This window comes from Coregonus lavaretus, assembly GCF_964263955.1.
Source record: "Coregonus lavaretus genome assembly, chromosome: 16".
NCBI classification, from domain to species: Eukaryota; Metazoa; Chordata; class Actinopteri; order Salmoniformes; family Salmonidae; genus Coregonus; species Coregonus lavaretus.
In genome coordinates this window covers 33,734,162-33,751,082 of record NC_140003.1, presented here as the reverse complement: position 1 = coordinate 33,751,082, position 16,921 = coordinate 33,734,162, and the positions used below count along the sequence as shown (strand labels likewise).

The 16,921-nt window shown below is 44.5% G+C and overlaps 1 protein-coding gene and 1 pseudogene across 2 annotated transcripts in view; one reads left to right on the top strand and one right to left on the bottom strand.

Moving 5' to 3' along the window:
- Nucleotides 1-9,307, bottom strand: part of LOC311144151 (motile sperm domain-containing protein 2-like) — a 28,922-nt gene extending 19,615 nt beyond the window's left edge. The window contains exons 1-9 of the mRNA XM_084180146.1: nucleotides 9,293-9,307; nucleotides 8,581-8,721; nucleotides 8,407-8,470; nucleotides 6,025-6,177; nucleotides 4,891-4,977; nucleotides 4,551-4,705; nucleotides 2,436-2,496; nucleotides 1,217-1,255; nucleotides 826-950 (exon numbers count right to left, since the gene is read on the bottom strand). Of these exons, the coding sequence (XP_084036272.1) occupies nucleotides 826-950; nucleotides 1,217-1,255; nucleotides 2,436-2,496; nucleotides 4,551-4,705; nucleotides 4,891-4,977; nucleotides 6,025-6,177; nucleotides 8,407-8,470; nucleotides 8,581-8,613 (717 nt within the window). The 5' untranslated portion in view covers nucleotides 8,614-8,721; nucleotides 9,293-9,307. The remainder of the gene's footprint in view (nucleotides 1-825; nucleotides 951-1,216; nucleotides 1,256-2,435; nucleotides 2,497-4,550; nucleotides 4,706-4,890; nucleotides 4,978-6,024; nucleotides 6,178-8,406; nucleotides 8,471-8,580; nucleotides 8,722-9,292) is intronic.
- A 164-nt stretch (nucleotides 9,308-9,471) lies between these two features.
- Nucleotides 9,472-16,644, top strand: LOC311143803 (Fanconi anemia group B protein-like; annotated as a pseudogene). The gene is made up of 10 exons: nucleotides 9,472-9,635; nucleotides 9,803-10,521; nucleotides 10,612-10,767; nucleotides 10,862-10,954; nucleotides 11,145-11,265; nucleotides 11,402-11,470; nucleotides 11,743-11,842; nucleotides 15,027-15,394; nucleotides 15,807-16,152; nucleotides 16,616-16,644. The product of its transcript is annotated as a Fanconi anemia group B protein-like (transcript).
- Nucleotides 16,645-16,921: the final 277 nt, after the last annotated feature.

Sequence of the window (16,921 nt, the reverse complement as noted above, 5' to 3'; positions counted from 1 at the left end):
ATGCTCTCGATGGTGCAGCTGTAGAATTTTTTTTTGATGTCCAACCCTTATATTTAGCCTCACAATGAAGCGTTTAACCATTTTATTTTCAGGACAACCAGGGCTACATGTAGAACACAAAACAAGTTGACATAAACAGTTGCATTAATGAATGTCAATTAAATAAATAAGGTCTGCCGAAGCAAAAACCTGATAAAAATGAATTTATATGAATGCTGTAAGTACAGAAATTGTTTGCTCACTGGGAAATTAATATCCAACTCATCAGTGACCACTGTTTGGAGTTTGTGACAGCAACTATGTGAGCTTATTGCAGTATTATAGACACTATGTCCTGGGATTTCCTATGATCTTCTATTTAGAAGAACCCCTTACCTTCTAACTACTCTTGTGTAGCTGGCGAGCGTCATAGAGCAAAACATGTTACATATGCGTGTTCCTGAGATTCTGAGCTTTTCATAGATCGAACCATTCAGACACTACAGCTTAAAGACCCGGCCCCTTCGGGATCTGCCCTTGTCTCACAAAAACCGCTCTAGCTCAGCCCGTTAATCACACAGACTAATGGTTGGTATCTACGGATGCAGAAGAAATAGACGAATCCAACACACAATGTTTAAAAGGGGTTAGAAGTCCAAAACGTGGGAATCATTGGTTTAAGTCAACCATCCGAAATAATTGTGATAAATATTGATTAATCACAGGTTAGTCACATTTTCTCATGAAAATTGAGGTAAGAAATAGTGATAGTAAGATGAAAATGTATGTAGCCAGGTAGATCGAGTCACTGCCAACTTCAGTGAGTTGAATATTGCGGGTACATACCGTTCCACCCATGTGAGGAGGAAGGTATTCAGGGCCAATAAATGTCTGGATCTCGTTTTTAGATGCAAACTTGAGCTTGCTGATGGCATCTGGACCCAACCATGTCTTCACAATCTTCCATGCAGCTAAAAAAAACAAAAACATGTCAGAACTTGTAATTTGTCATTTTCTTTTTGGTTATTTTATTGCTAGATATTACTGCACTGTTGGAGCTAGAAACATCAGCATTTCGCTGCACCTGCGATAACATCTGCAAATTTGTGTATGCGATGAATACACTCTGATTTGAACTACGATGTCCAAACTACGATGATTAGATTATCATAAATACTGGTTCTTCATGGGCACTAACATTTCTATAGCAAATCATTTTAATAACTACATAACTTACCATTCATGATCCACGGCATGTCGACAATTATCATTTTGGCTGAAATGACAAGACCATGACTGAGGGGTGAAATATAAGACAAGCTACACTGAGTATACAAAACATTAAGAACCTGCTCTTCCCATGACATAGACTGACCAGGTGAATCCAGGTGAAAGCTATGATCCCTTATTGATGTCACTTGTTAAATGCACTTCAATCAGTGTAGATGAAGGGGAGGAGATGGCTTAAAAGCACTTATTTAACCTTTGAGACAATTGAGACATGGATTGTGTTAGTGTGCCAACTACTTTTTACTTCAAATTAGTCCTTTTGGAAGTTTTTCTTGGTAAGCCATTCTTTTGTATGTGTGCCATTCAGAGGGGGAATGGGCAAGACAAAATATTTAAGTGCCTTTCAATGGGGTATGGTAGTAGGTGTCAGGCGCACCGGTTTGTGTCAAGAAATGCAACGCTGCTGGGTTTTTCACGCTCAACAGTTTCCTGTGTGTATCAAGAATGGTCCACCACCTAAAGAACATCCAGCCAACTTGACACAACTGTAGGAAGCATTGGAGTCAAAATGGGCCAGCATCCCTGTGGAACGCTGTCGAAACATTGTAGAGTCCATGCCCCGACGAATTGAGGCTGTTCTGAGGGCAAAAGGGGAAGGGGTGCAACTCAATATTAGGAAGGTGTTCCTAAAGTTCGATATACTAATGTAGCATTGGCCATAACACAGAATCATATGATGGCATTCCATATACTTTTGTTTCTTATAATACATTTAATAAAACTCATTTTAAAAACAGGATGTGGGTCAATAATAGGACCAATTATATATCTGTGTCATACAACGTTTATCAATCAACCTGTGAATGAACTCCATATTGTTTCACGTTTTATATATCCCGAGTGGCGCAGTGGTCTAAGGCACTAGCTAGCTGTGCCACTAGAGATCCTGGTTCAAATCCAGGCTCTGTCGTAGCCGGCCGCGACCGGGAGACCCATGGGGCGGCGCACAATTGGCCCAGCGTCGTCCAGGGTAGGGGAGGGAATGGCCGGCAGGGATGTAGCTCAGTTGGTAGAGCATGGCGTTTGCAACGCCAGGGTTGTGGGTTCGATTACCACGGGGGGCCAGAATTAAAAAAATAAAATAATAATAATGTATGCACTCACTAACTGTAAGTTGATCTGGATAAGAGTGTCTGCTAAATGACAAAAATGTTAAATATACTTACATAGAAACTTTGGATAATACACTTTGAAGCAATTAATGATATACTTCACAAAATCCATGTCCTGAAAAAGAAAGAAAAAGAAAGAGTATAAGTACTCAGAAAGAACAATACTATACAGCCTCAAAGACGTTTTATGGCCTTTCTATAGGGAACCCGTTTGCTCAGCGGGAGATATTTACTGCCTCAAGCTAGATCTGCAAAGACCCAATTCATAACCATTTAAACTTTGTCACAAAACTGAACAAACCTGTAGTCAATACATTTCATACTTTCAAACACCTTCCCTCACCTCAATCATATTCACTATATTTCAGGGGAAATCGTAAGATACAGTGCCCATGCAACACCACAACTAAGGCTAGCCTACTCTTGCATTGCTCAGATTGTATTATTAACTGTAATCCATTCACAGTATTTGCTGAAACGTTGCACAGTCTGGTTGTTTACTTTATGATTGCGTAACCTTGATCTTCATAAAAGGTTGCATAAACTCGCTCTACATACAGTATCAAGCCTTGGCTGAGTTAACTACAGACAGCTTTGAAACTCAAGTGTCCTTTTTGTGTGTGCAAATGTGTTCTCTAAACAACCCAATGCTATCTGTCCTGAGGCCTCTGAAACAAGGACAGAGGTGGATCTTTATACAAACACACAAGACTACTGGTATCTAAAACTTTTCAGTCAGTTGAATGGATTACAGCTAACATGAAATGCCTCCTTCATGAGAATTTACTCAGCAGGGCTCTACGCTGACCTTTTTTTACAAGGAGCATGTGTTGAAAAATGCAGGCACACACAAAGAAATGTAGGAGCACAATGAAAAATATGAGATATTAAAGCTAGAATCCTTCATTTTTCTATGTGCACTGGTGGTCCTAAATTAAAATTCCAGGTCGCACAACAACATATTTAGGCGCATATGCAAGTATAATGGTCACACTGTAGAGCCCTGCTCAGTCAAAGGTAGCACACGTTTTTCATTACCATAATGGCCATATTATCATCAGACAACAGTACTAGCAATCTAGTCAGACCCTTAGGAAGAGGAGCCTATCAGCCTGTCTACATCCCATGCCCTACAGACAGACTTATTGCCATGCACTAGACCAGTGTTTCCCAACCCTGGTCCTTGAGTACCCCCAACAGTACACAGGTGTGCTTGTCCAGGGTTACAATAAAAATGTGTAGTGTTGGGGGCACTCGAGGACCAGGGTTGGGAAACACTGCACTAGACCAATGGTCCCCAACCTTTTTTGGTTACTGTACCACCTACTGAATTTTGCTCTGCCCAGAGTAACCCTGAAGTACCCCCTCATGTGCATTTTACCAGTAGGCCTATGGTCTCATGATTCTTCTCAAGTACCCCCTGTGGATATGCCAAGTACCCTGGTACCCCTGGTTGGGAACCACTGCACTAGACTCCAAAAGAAAATTAGAGATAACACTGGCCAGGCCTGTTCCAGCCCACACAGTGGGCTATTTCAGCAAACTTCATTAAGACTGCTCCCCAAACTGATCTACTAATCCACTAATTTCATATTTGGGTTTCGTGAAGTTATTTATCCTCTCTCTGGCAAGTGTGTGTGTGTGTGTATTTAACTGGGTAATTTCTCCAGGAGAGAGTTTGGCCTGTGAAGCGAGCTGGCTGACAGAAAGGAGAGTGCCTGCTGGGAGGCTCCAATGGACAAAGTCAGTCTATGGATTAGGCCGTCAGCCGACTTGGATTGACCAAACTAATTTAAAGGTCACTTTAATCTCCAATGTGTTAAACCATTGAAGAGTACCAATCCCTCCAAGTTCCTGGCTCAAACAGCAAGCAGAATTAGGATGCTCAACAGGACTTCAATGACACTCATAACCACACACAGACAGACGTAGGCTACTTCTTTTTGAAAATGGGGAAAACATGTTTAATTATGGAGGACAGAAATTAACCAATAAAGCTCTCCTTTAATCTGTGGATCAACAGTGACATTGGTTGAAAGCAGAGCTATTGACATACTGTAGCCATGGATGACACTACAGTGATTCTTCAAACACTATCAAATAATAAGGGCAGTTGACAAATACAAGAAAAGACTACAATGTTAATCAAAAAGGTAAGTGTTCACTTACGATATTGCTGATCCCTGAATCAGCCATGTCGAACACAACAGTGAGTGGCATCCCTGGCTCTCTCTTAGCATAGCGCTCCAGCCAGAAGGCAACATACTTCTTCTTGTCCATGCTGGTCTTTGCATCCTTGGTATGTAGCTTGACTTTGAACCAGACTGAAAACACAGACAAAAGTGTTGCATTCAATAACCTCAACATATGTGTTAAACATATTATAGAACAAAGGCTTACCATTTTTGGTATCCTTTTGTAAGGGGTAATAATATTGTGTCGGTGAGTAATTATTAGAGTCAAATCAATTACACATATGGTGCAGTATGAGCATCATTAATCAACATACAGAGCTTGTTGCCTTCCTTGTCATAGCCGTGGAGGAAGACAGCCCCCGTCTCAAACATCCACTTTGGAATGCTGCTCTCAGTGAGGTCTGAAACAAGACAAAACATTCACAGCTAACAATCTAAAACAGCATTCAATAAGAACATTTCATAACAGGAACAATTACTGGACAAAATATTTATCTTAAAAACCAAAGTATTCCTAAATCCTCTCCTCCATACAAGACAGACAAAACTTGTCAACAAGTGACATTAAGTCATTGTCGATATCAGAACTTTGGCAATTGGAAGAGATAATGTTCGTAAATCTAATTTCTGCATGACACCGATTTAACAAACTGAATGTTGTCTGTATTTGCATGAGTAAAATGCAGCAATTTAAAAGTGAAACTTAAGAAAAATAGAGGATTGTCTCCGTGCGGAACGGATGGAGATATTGCCACACAGCACACAATAAGCCTTTATCTGAGAGAAGGCCAAGAATCTATCCCACATTGGCACACAAAGACAGCTACTGATTCATCCTCCCACAGTGTGGTGATACTGATAGGCCCAAATTAAACTGCTCTGTATAACTTGCCTGTATTTGAATACAGTTAGGATACTAGTTTAGCAGGGAGTGAGAATGTGTGCTGTTCCTGTTTTCTACACTCAAACCTAAACAAGGCCAAAGTCAGATGTTGTAGGGTACAAATACAACCACAGGCTTCTCAGATAAAATATGATTTGATTTATCTACTCTATTTGTCACATGCGCCGAATACAACAGGTGTAGTAGACCTTACCTTGAAATGCTTACTTACAAGCCCTTAACCAACAATGCAGTTAAGAAAATAGAGTTAAGAAAATATTTACTAAAACAACTAAAGTAAATATTTAAAAAAGTTACACAATAAAATAATAATAGTGAGGCTATATACAGGGGGTACCGGTACAGAGTCAATGTGCGGAGGTACAGGTTAGTCGAGGTAATTTGTACATGTAGGTAGGGGTAAAGTGACTATGCATAGATAAAAAACAGCGGAATCAAGGGTGATTCATTGATGACCGACACTGACAACTTCTTCATTTTCTGAAAACATGTGCACGTGCAGTGCAGTTTTACGAGAGGTTAAATATGTGCCCAGACTGCTCACCATTCAAACCAAACTCTTTCCTCCACAGGAAACTGTCATCAATCATCTTCAGGGCATCGTCCACAGAGTATAGTCGCCATGTCAGGTATGCCTCCACCAGAGCATCATCCTTTTGTAGCCTGTCCACATCTCTGGAGTCATATTTGTCTGATTCTGTGAGGGATAGAGAAGTAAACAACTTACATCACTCACATGAAACTGAATACCTACTCCAATGTCTGACCTACACTACCAGTCAAAGATTTGGACAAACCTACTCATTCAAGGGTTTTTCTTTATTTTGACTATTTTCTACATTGTAGAATAATAGTGAAGAAATCAAAACTATGAAATAACACATATGGAATCATGTAGTAACCAAAAAAGTGTTAAACAAATCAAAATATATTTTATATTTGAGATTCTTCAAATAGCCACCCTTTGCCTTGATGACAGCTTTGCACACTCTTGGCATTCTCTCAACCAGCTTCACCTGGAATGCTTTTCCAACAGTCTTGAAGGAGTTCCCACATATGTTTAGCACTTGTTGGCTGCTTTTCCTTCACTCTGCCATCCGACTCATCCCAAACCATCTCAATTGGGTTGAGGTCGGAGGATTGTGGAGGCAAGGTCATCTGATGCAGAACTCCATCACTCTCCTTCTTAGTCAAATAGCCCTTACACAGCCTGGAGGTGTGTTGGGTCATTGTCCTGTTGAAAAACAAATGATAGTCCCACTAAGCCAAAACCAGATGGGATGGCGTATCGCTGCAGAATGCTGTGGTAGCCATGCTGGTTAAGTGTGCCTTAAATTCTAAATAAATCACAGACAGTGTCACCAGCAAAGCACCCCACACCATAACACGTCCTCCTCCATGCTTTACGGTGGGAACTACACATGCGGAGATCATCCGTTCACCCACACCGCGTCTCAAAAAGACCAAAAATCTCCAATTTGGACTCCAGACCAAAGGACAAATTTCCACCGGTCTAATGTCCATTGCTCGTGTTTCTTGGCCCAAGCAGGTCTCTTTCTTTGCAGCAATTCGACCATGAAGGCCTGATTCACACAGTCCCCTATGAACAGTTGATGTTGAGATGTGTCTGTGACTTGAACTCTGAAGTATTTATTTGGGCTGCAATTTCTGAGGCTGGTAACTCTAATGAACTTATCCTCTGCAGCAGAGGTAACTCTGGGTCTTCCATTCCTGTGGTGGTCCTCATGAGAGCCAGTTTCATCATAGCGCTTGATGGTTTTTGCGACTGCACTTGAAGAAACTTTCAAAGTTCTTGAAATGTTCCGTATTGACTGACCTTCATGTCATAAAGTAATGATGGACTGTCGTTTCTCTTTGCTTATTTGAGCTGTTCTTGCCATAATATGGACTTGGTATTTTACCAAATAGGGATATCTTCTGTATACCCCCCCTACCTTGTCACAACATAACTGATTGCCTCAAACGCATTAAGAAGGAAAGAAATTCCACAAATTAACTTTTAAGGCGGCACACCTGTTAATTGAAATGCATTCCAGGTGACTACCTCATGAAGCTGGTTGAGAGAATGCCAAGAGTGTGCAAAGCTGTCAAGGCAAAGGGTGGCTATTTGAAGAATCTCAAATATAAAATGTATTTTGATGTGTTTAACACTTTTTTGGTTACTACATGATTCCATATGTGTTATTTCATAGTTTTGATGTCTTCACTATTATTCTACAATGTAAAAAATAGTAAAACTAAAGAGAAACCCTTGAATGAGTTCGTGTCCAAACTTTTGACTGATTGTGTACAACAACAACACTTACAGCACCTATGAGTTTGTTGCTTCTAACCTTTTACGACAAGACCCAACCATAGTGTGAAGACAGCATTTAGCCCCATTTACAAAACAAGGCTGCCTTCAGCTACCTCATTTAGGAAAATGCTGACATGTAGCTACCAATATAAAGATTGTTTAGGAAACAAGTGTTCTTTCAAAGATGGATTGGTCTCTCAACAATGCTTATCAGGGAAGTGAAAGGCATTTAGTATGGCTTTAAAGTCTACACCAAGTAGGCTACTCAAAATAACAGGCTTTTCTATTACAAAAAAACGTAGTTTAGATCATAATCATGGTGTGAACAGAAATATGTCATGTCACTGCCAGAAGGCAAACTAATAATACTTTTTCATCCATTCATTAATGTATCAGAACAATATGTCAGACAACTGACTGGTAGCTATGAGGATGATACTTTGTTGCGCTAACTAAGTAAAAATAGCTAGGTGGATGGACTCAAAACGAACAGCCCATGATATCTGGCTTTTAGCTAACTAGCTGTTACAGTAGCTAACTAGCTAGATTATGGGGATGTTGTTGAAAATGTTATTTTGCTACCTAACTAGCCTGTTAGCATGAACTTACCTTGTCCTTGGATGTACTCATTCTTGAACTTCTGTCTCGTCTCCAAAATCTTCTTCTCAATGTCCTGTTGTATAAGAGAGATAAGTTAGCATTGTGTAATGAACGCATTTTTTTCATAACAAAATGCCTAGCAAAATGTATGTATTATTGCTAAAAAATAAACTGGTGGGCTACCTGCTCTGTTTCGAACTGCCCAACTTCCGCCATGTTCAAGTGACTCTGCTGTTCTGGCTAGTGTGGGTACATTGAAGTTGACGGATGAATCAGTTCTAGTGTATGAAGCTGTTGCCCTTGTATTGCCATTTTGGCTCTTGGCTAGATCATCAAAGTGATACATAAAAATAAGATATCTCAGGTCCATTCAATCAAATGTAAAGAACATTCATGGTTTATTTAAATATTTATCAACGTAAGCGTTGATGACAAAAATGGTACTGTTGTCGCCGACAAGACTGGCTATCCCGTTATGTGCTGCTCCGGATACCCGGATGAGCGGCAAATACTGAGCAAAAGTAGTTGCAGAGTAAAGCCTTATATGAGACTTATAATATTATAAAAAGTTATACGGTTATATATTTATAGCTTTATAACCATTTAAACGTATATGACCCATTTTGGGTGTTGCCCATCAAAATAACTTCACGTCTTCCACACTGGCGACATGAATCGAGCGCACCCAGCCTGCTGGCGTGTTGTTTTCACTTTTGAGCAGTTATGTTTGATAGCTAAGTATTGGACAAACTGTTGCCCAATCACTCTGTGTGGGTAAACATCATCTGTTCTAATTTTTTATAGCTAAATCACGTATCTAGTTCGCTAACTACATGTTTGTTCGGGCTTAGTGCAAGTTAATAAATTCTCTAGCTAGTTGGCTAACGTTAGTTACCGTCAGCAGCTGAGCCGTTCAGCCACGGTCCACGTGCTACTCGGAACTAGGAAACCCGGAAATGTCCGACTTGCTAATTGGTTGAACGCGGCACGTGTGTAACTACTACCCATTAGCAAGTCGAACATTTCCGATTGTCCTAGTTCTGACTAGCACTTGAACGCGGTAATAGTACCACAATGACACAAGTCAGTCCCAGCCAACACATGAAATTACTTTCCTTCCGTGGTGACATTCTCACATTTCAGTGCAAACGCTCCATTCCCAGAGATGGCGAAAGTCGAAGAGGATCAGAACTGGCCTTCAGCAGACTGACATTTCAACGGGATGGCTGCACTTTCTAATAATAATAATATGCCATTTAGCAGACGCTTTTATCCAAAGCATACATTTTTGTGTATTGGTGGTCCCGGGGATCGAACCCACTACCTTGGCGTTACAAGCGCCGTGCTCTACCAGCTGAGCTACAGAGGACCACATCCCCCCTTTCTCAAGGGGGGATATTACAAGGGGGGATGGTGGTAATATGGCTGTTATCAACAGAAAGAGTTAATCAGATGTTGATATAGTGGCATGCACCTTTGCCCTACATGTGGGAAACGGTCACTTCACCGTGTATTTTACTGGCTTCTCACTCTGAGCAGGTCAAATAGATTAGAGACACATATGGAGTTTAAACTACCATACCAGATGAAAGACAATGTTACTGTCTTGCAGGGCCCTACTGTTATATGGAGCCATGAAGGTGTTGTCTTTTACATTTCCCTGTAAGCAGGTGAAGTTAGTCAAATGCCTACCAAGCTCTCTCTGGACTTTATTGGTGAGGATCCCCTCAACAAAAGGAAAATATTCATACTAGGTTCCCAAACACTATCCAAAGAATGCCTGAATGATCAGTTGGACTCTCCAGGGGGGAGCAAAACCCTGGGGTATTTTGTAGAGGACGGACAAGTATTTAACAGCACTCTGATCTTACCTCATGCCTATAGTTCCATCACACAGTGTGTATTTGTGATCTCACTGAACAGTGTGTCGAAATCAACTGGTGGCAGCGACCAGTAAAAAGCAATTGATGTAGTTTGAGAATGGCATTCCCAGAGAGGTATGCCGGGTTCCCTTTTGAAGAACCTCAACACATTCAAATGGTCAACACTGGACGGAATGGATGTCTGTTTGCCATCTCTTTCAACCATGGACATGTCTATGCAGTATGGAAAAATACTTTTCAGGTATTGGAATGCTATTTTGTGTGATCATCATGCACATTGCTTACTGTGTAAAACTGTATAATTCTCATGGCCCTGCTCTGTCTCCCTCAGGTAGCATCATGCTGGTCAGGTGTGAGCTCCATCAATGTGGATTACTTTGTGGGCTGTGGAACAGATCAGATGCTGCTGGTCTTTGGAAGCCAGAGCCCTCCTGTGGGTCCAGTTGATCAATACCTCATCACAGATCTCTGCGGGACAACCTATTCTGTGAGACGCTGTACTATTTTGTTCTTCCTTACCAGTCTTATAACACCCCACTTATAATCCAGTTCTGATGTGTGAAGATTGTTGTATGTTTCAGCATGGACAGGAGAGCAGTGAAGGACGGAACACATCTGATACAGCTCAGGAGAACTACCTCTTAACTATTGAAGCTCTACAGGCCAGACTACCGGTATATTGTTACATTAAAGAGAACAACATCACAGCTGTTATTCTATAGTTGTGTATTTGGGTACTAATGAGAACAACGTGTAAATGATTAAACAGTTGTCATGTTTGGAGTCTATTGTCCAGATGCAACGATATTCCAGTTTATCAAACATGTTGTTGTTGATATTTCCCCCTCTGTTGTGTATCTATAGATTGGCTTGACCTCGCACCAGGATCTTCAGAGATGTGAAGGAGAGGGTTCTACGCCAGTCAGTCCAAGCCCTCACAGATGTGGTCTCAGGAAGAGAACACGTTCTTACCCAGACAGAGCAGGTGATTGTCAATGGCCTAGTCACGCTTATCTTTCTTACATTATCATGATCTTTCATACCATTCAATATATGCCATTTAGATGTAAGTAACTGTTATCATATTGGTGTTGATGGTAGTCTCTGATCCTCTCTAACAGGAAGGACTTGTGTCTCTATGGGATGAGGACGACAAGTCAGAGGACGAGGCCACGGATTAGAAGATGCAGGTTATACAATCAATCAATCAAATGTATTTATAAAGCCCTTTTTACATCAGCAGATGTCGCAAAGTGCTTATACAGAAACCCAGCCAAAACCCCAAACAGCAAGCAATGCAGATGTAGATGCACGGTCGCTAGGAAAAACTCCCTAGAATGGCAGGAACCTAGGAAGAAACCTAGAGAGGAACCAGGATCTGAGGGGTGGCCAGTCCACTTCTGGCTGTGCCGGGTGGAGATTATAAGAGTACATGGCCATTAAGGCCTGATCGTGCTTTAAGATATTCAAACCAGTGTTGCCACCACCTCTAGTGGACAAGCTTTGCCACCGCGTCATTGAAGCTTGATTGTGGATGTGAAACTAACCACAGAGAGAACCATGTAAAAATACTTATCTCTATTATATCATGGATATTTTCACTTTCAGGTGAGCTTGTTTGTGAGCCCTATGAACATTGCATCCCAAATGTCTTATTTTCCTCAGTTACGCGTCATTGAACATCACGTGTTAATATTGAATTGTGACGCTTCAAATCTTCATTATATCTTGTTAATGTTATGGAGCTGAGGGCATGTCTATGGTAATGATAGCGGCAGTGTTAATATAATGATTGTATGTGTTAATGGGGTTCAGTCAACCATGGTTCCTGCCTGGTGAGTGCCACTTACCAGCTGTTAGATCCCACAGCTGGTGTCTGACCAGATTTCTTTATCTACCAACGAAAGCAATTCCCCAAATCAAAAGCCAGAAAAAATTACCAGAATATTAATCTTAAAAACCACTCACTTAAATCACACCTGAAGGAGAATGTTTCCCCTCTGGACATTTGTCTCAATATCACAACTTTGATCATTGCATTGATGAGGATATATAGCAAACAAACCTAACATCAAACGCTGTTTATCCCTGTGAAGTGCACTCAAAGCAAGACGTCAATAATGTCTCACCTTCCACAGCATAGAAGAGCTACTGTTAAGCGGCAGTCTCTCTCAGGCGATAACTCCAGACTTTCTGAGAAATTACTCCACAGCAGCCACATGCCTGTCTGGTCACCATGGCAACACACTCTCCAATAGCTCTCGGAGCTGATTCTGTGGAAGCGCAGACCAATCAAGAGTCCAAGTTGCTCCACCTGGTTTAACTTGGGCACATGTCTTGAGAGTATCATCTTTATGATGGAATTGCTTGGGGGCCCTCAGTGCTGCTGCAGGTTAACAGCACACTGGTACAGCTCAAGTAGCACATAGGCTCTCCAGACTCATCTGTTTGTTCTTTAATTTACTCATTTATCCCTTAAGTTGACTGAGAACACATTCTCATTTACAGCAACGACCTGGGGAATAGTTACAGGGGATGAATGAGCCAATTGAAAGCTGGGGATGATTAGGTGGCCATGATGGTATGAGGGCCAGATTGGGAATTTAGCCAGGACACCGGGGTTAGCACCCCTACTCTTACGATAAGTGCCATGGGATCTTTAGTGACCACAGTGTCAGGACACCCGTTTAACATCCCATCCGAAAGACGGCACCCTACACAGGGCAATGTCCCCAATCACTACCCTGGGTGTCACGATCGTCAGGGAGAGAAGTAGACCAATGCGCAGCGTGATGAACGAACATGTTACTTTATTTAATAAAGCACGAAACAAAACAACAAACGACTCGTGACGTCCTTGGTAACAATGACCAACACGGAACAAAAACCCACAAACACAAAGTGAAAAACAGACAGTTAAATATGGCTCCCAATCAGAGACAACCAGCCAACAGCTGACACTCGTTGCCTCTGATTGGGAGTCACTAAGGCAAACATAGAAAACAACAAACCAGAACCCCCAACATAGAAACACACCACATAGAACAAACACACCCTGGCTCAACAACTAGAGTCCCATAGCCAGGGTGTGACAGTACCCCCCCCTAAAGGCGCGGACTGCGACCGCGCCTCAAAAAGAGCAAAACAGGGGAGGGCTGGGTGGGCATACCTCCTCGGCGGCGGTTCTGGCTCCGGGCTTGACCCCCACTCCTTCTCTAACCCCCCAAAGTACCCCTGGTCCGGTCTGGCCCTGCTGACCAGAGCTGAACTGAACACTGGTGGAGCGGATTGCTCTAGCTCCGGCGTGACGCAGCACCTGACCGGTGCCGGACCCGCCACCGGTGGAACAGGCACGGGCCGTGCCGGACTGACGACGCACACCACTGGCTTGGTGTGGGGAGCAGGAGCGGGCCGAGCCGGGCTGACGAAGCGCACCACTGACTTGGTGCGGGGAGCAGGAACGGGCCGTGCCGGGCTGACGACGCGCACCACTGACTTGGTGCGGAGAGCAGGAATGGGCCGGACTGGGCTGGCGACGCGCACCACAGACTTGGTGCGGAGAGCAGGAACGGGCCGGACAGGGCTGACGAAACGCACCACAGACTTGGTGCGGGGAGCAGGAATGGGCCGGACTGGGCTGGCGACGCGCACCACAGACTTGGTGCGGGGAGCAGGAATGGGCCGGGCCGAGCTGGCGATGCGCACCGTAGACTTGGTGCGAGTGGCAGGAACAGGCCGGACCGTACTGGGAACACACACCACTGGCCCAACGTGGGGATCAGGAACAGGCCGGACCGGACTGGCAACACACGCCAGTACCTCTCGCCGTGCCTCTACAACCTCCTTCCCCCTGGTGACCAGTGACTCCCGTAACCTGGCGTCCTCCTGCTGCCCCGTCGTCCACGGCGTTAGCCCCCCCCTAAAAGATTTCTGGGCGTCTCCCCTACCCGTGGACCAGGTCTCCATGTCCCTCGCCAGCCTTTCGCCCTTCTGCCACAAGGTCAAGCCCTTCTCTTCCTCACTCGGCTTGACCCAGTCGAGGAGGCGAAGGAGATCTGTTAGGGATCTCCCTGGCGATGGCTCCTGGACACGCTGCTTGGTCACATCTTGGTGGGTTTTTCTGTCACGATCGTCAGGGAGAGAAGTAGACCAATGCGCAGCGTGATGAACGAACATGTTACTTTATTTAATAAAGCACGAAACAAAACAACAAACGACTCGTGACGTCCTTGGTAACAATGACCAACACGGAACAAAAACCCACAAACACAAAGTGAAAAACAGACAGTTAAATATGGCTCCCAATCAGAGACAACCAGCCAACAGCTGACACTTGTTGCCTCTGATTGGGAGTCACTAAGGCAAACATAGAAAACAACAAACCAGAACCCCCAACATAGAAACACACCACATAGAACAAACACACCCTGGCTCAACAACTAGAGTCCCATAGCCAGGGTGTGACACTGGGGCATTGGGATATATATATTTTTAGACCAAAGGAAAGAGTGCCTCCTACTGGCCCTCCCACTCCACTTCCAGCAGCATCTGGTCTCCCATCCAGGGACTGAACAGGACCAACCCTGCTTAGTTTCAGAGGCAAGCCAGCAGTCGGATGCAGGGTGGTATGCTGCTGGCACTCACTAGCTCACTCACTTCATGAATGCTAAATGTAATTGATTCCCTGTGCAGCAGCCTACCGTGTCCAAGTGATTGTTCCTGACGTGTTATATATTTTTGTTCCAGCTCAGCGGAGAGTGTGACTTTATCCATCCTGACATAGGCAGGCCAGTGCCAGGCGCCCACGGTCATCCAGACCCACAGCCAAGCGTCCTGGTTCCCCACACCCAGCCCCCCCCCACACCAAGACCCCATCTCCCTGCTCTCACCCAGAGCCTGCGGCCAAGAGGAGCAGGCGAGACGGTGCCAGTGGAGCCTGTGACACAGACAGACACAGACTGGCAGTGACCGCTGTGACTGACCTGACCCCTCTGCTGACCTCTGGCAGTGTCAAATGCGCTGTCATGCTCCATTACGTCCACCGACAGGGATCTTCTGGCTCCCCGACCGCCCCACTTGAAGTCACCCAGTACGAAGATCGTCTCTGCTCCTTGGCGAGGGGGAGACTGAGAAGGAGAGGAGGAAGAGTAGCGGAATGAGAAACATCGAGCCCCCTGATCCAGGCTCTGCATAGGGACTCAAGAGGTGCAGGGAGGAGTGGCAGAGGAACAGCGAGAGGTGCAGGGAGGAGTGGCAGAGGAACAGGGAGAGGAGCAGGGAGGAGTGGCAGAGGAACAGGGAGAGGAGCAGGGAGGAGTGGCAGAGGTACAGGGAGAGGAACAGGGAGGAGTGGCAGAGGAATAGGGAGGAGTGGCAGAGGAACAGGGAGGAGTGGCAGAGGAACAGGGAGAGGAGCAGGGAGGAGTGGCAGAGGAACAGGGAGGAGTGGCAGAGGAACAGGGAGAGGTGCAGGGAGGAGTGGCAGAGGAACAGGGAGAGGTGCAAGGAGGAGTGGCAGAGGAACAGGGAGAGGAGCAGGGAGGAGTGGCAGAGGAACTGGGAGAGGTACAGGGAGGAGTGGCAGAGAAACAGGGAGAGGTGCAGGGAGGAGTGGCAGAGGAACAGGGAGAGGTGCAGGGAGGAGTGGCAGAGGAACAGGGAGAGGTGCAGGGAGGAGTGGCAGAGGAACAGGGAGAGGTGCAGGGAGGAGTGGCAGAGGAACAGGGAGAGGTGCAGGGAGGAGTGGCAGATGAACAGGGAGAGGTGCAGGGAGGAGTGGCAGAGGAACAGGGAGAGGAGGAGGAGGAGGAGGAGGTTGAGCCCCCTGGTGGGTGTGGAACGCTATCGCAGGCTGACCCAGAGCCTGGCCCAGGTATAGCTGGAGGGAAATGTAGCCGCCCTCCTAGAGACACAGACGCTCATTCAGCTCTGCGCTGCATTGACATGTATAGTAGTTCCTTTTATTTCTATGCTTTCATGAGTACCACTGGATTGTATGGTTACGTTCGTTCAGTTTCTAATATTCTGTAAGTGCCCATTATTCAATGAAATGTTGAGATTCAGTCCAGATGATGCCTCTCTTATGCCATTTTGAACTGAGTTCTACCTTATGCATTGGTAATGAGAAGTTTCAAACCAGAGATCGATACAGTTCACCGTGTAGGCTACTGTAATTGGTATGTTTACATATCTGTTACTGTAAACCTGCCTGTATCTATAGCTCCTCAGATATATGAGCATGTGCGAATGCGTGTCTCCCTTGGACCACCTCCTGCTCTTCACACCTCTCATCTCTGTGTGATCGCTACTCCTCTCTCCCACTCTTCTCCCCTTAGACCGGCAGCCTGTGAAACACTCTCTTTAATGTGTGCTGCTGTGCGCTGCCCACTGGGAGAGACAGGCTTCTTATTCTGATCTGAAGTGGGAAACACGGTGTGTGTTCAGAATGAAACTTTAGGAGGTAACTGGATGGCAAAGCTCTGCATCTCCCTCCCTGGTTGATAGCTGGATTTGGCTGCAAAACCTTTTACTGGCACTTCTGCCCTGTATGGTTCAGTTATGTTCTCTGTAACATGCTATAAAATGAAGCCATCTTGGATGCTGTCTCGTAATGACCACATGTAGTACAGTTACTATTATAA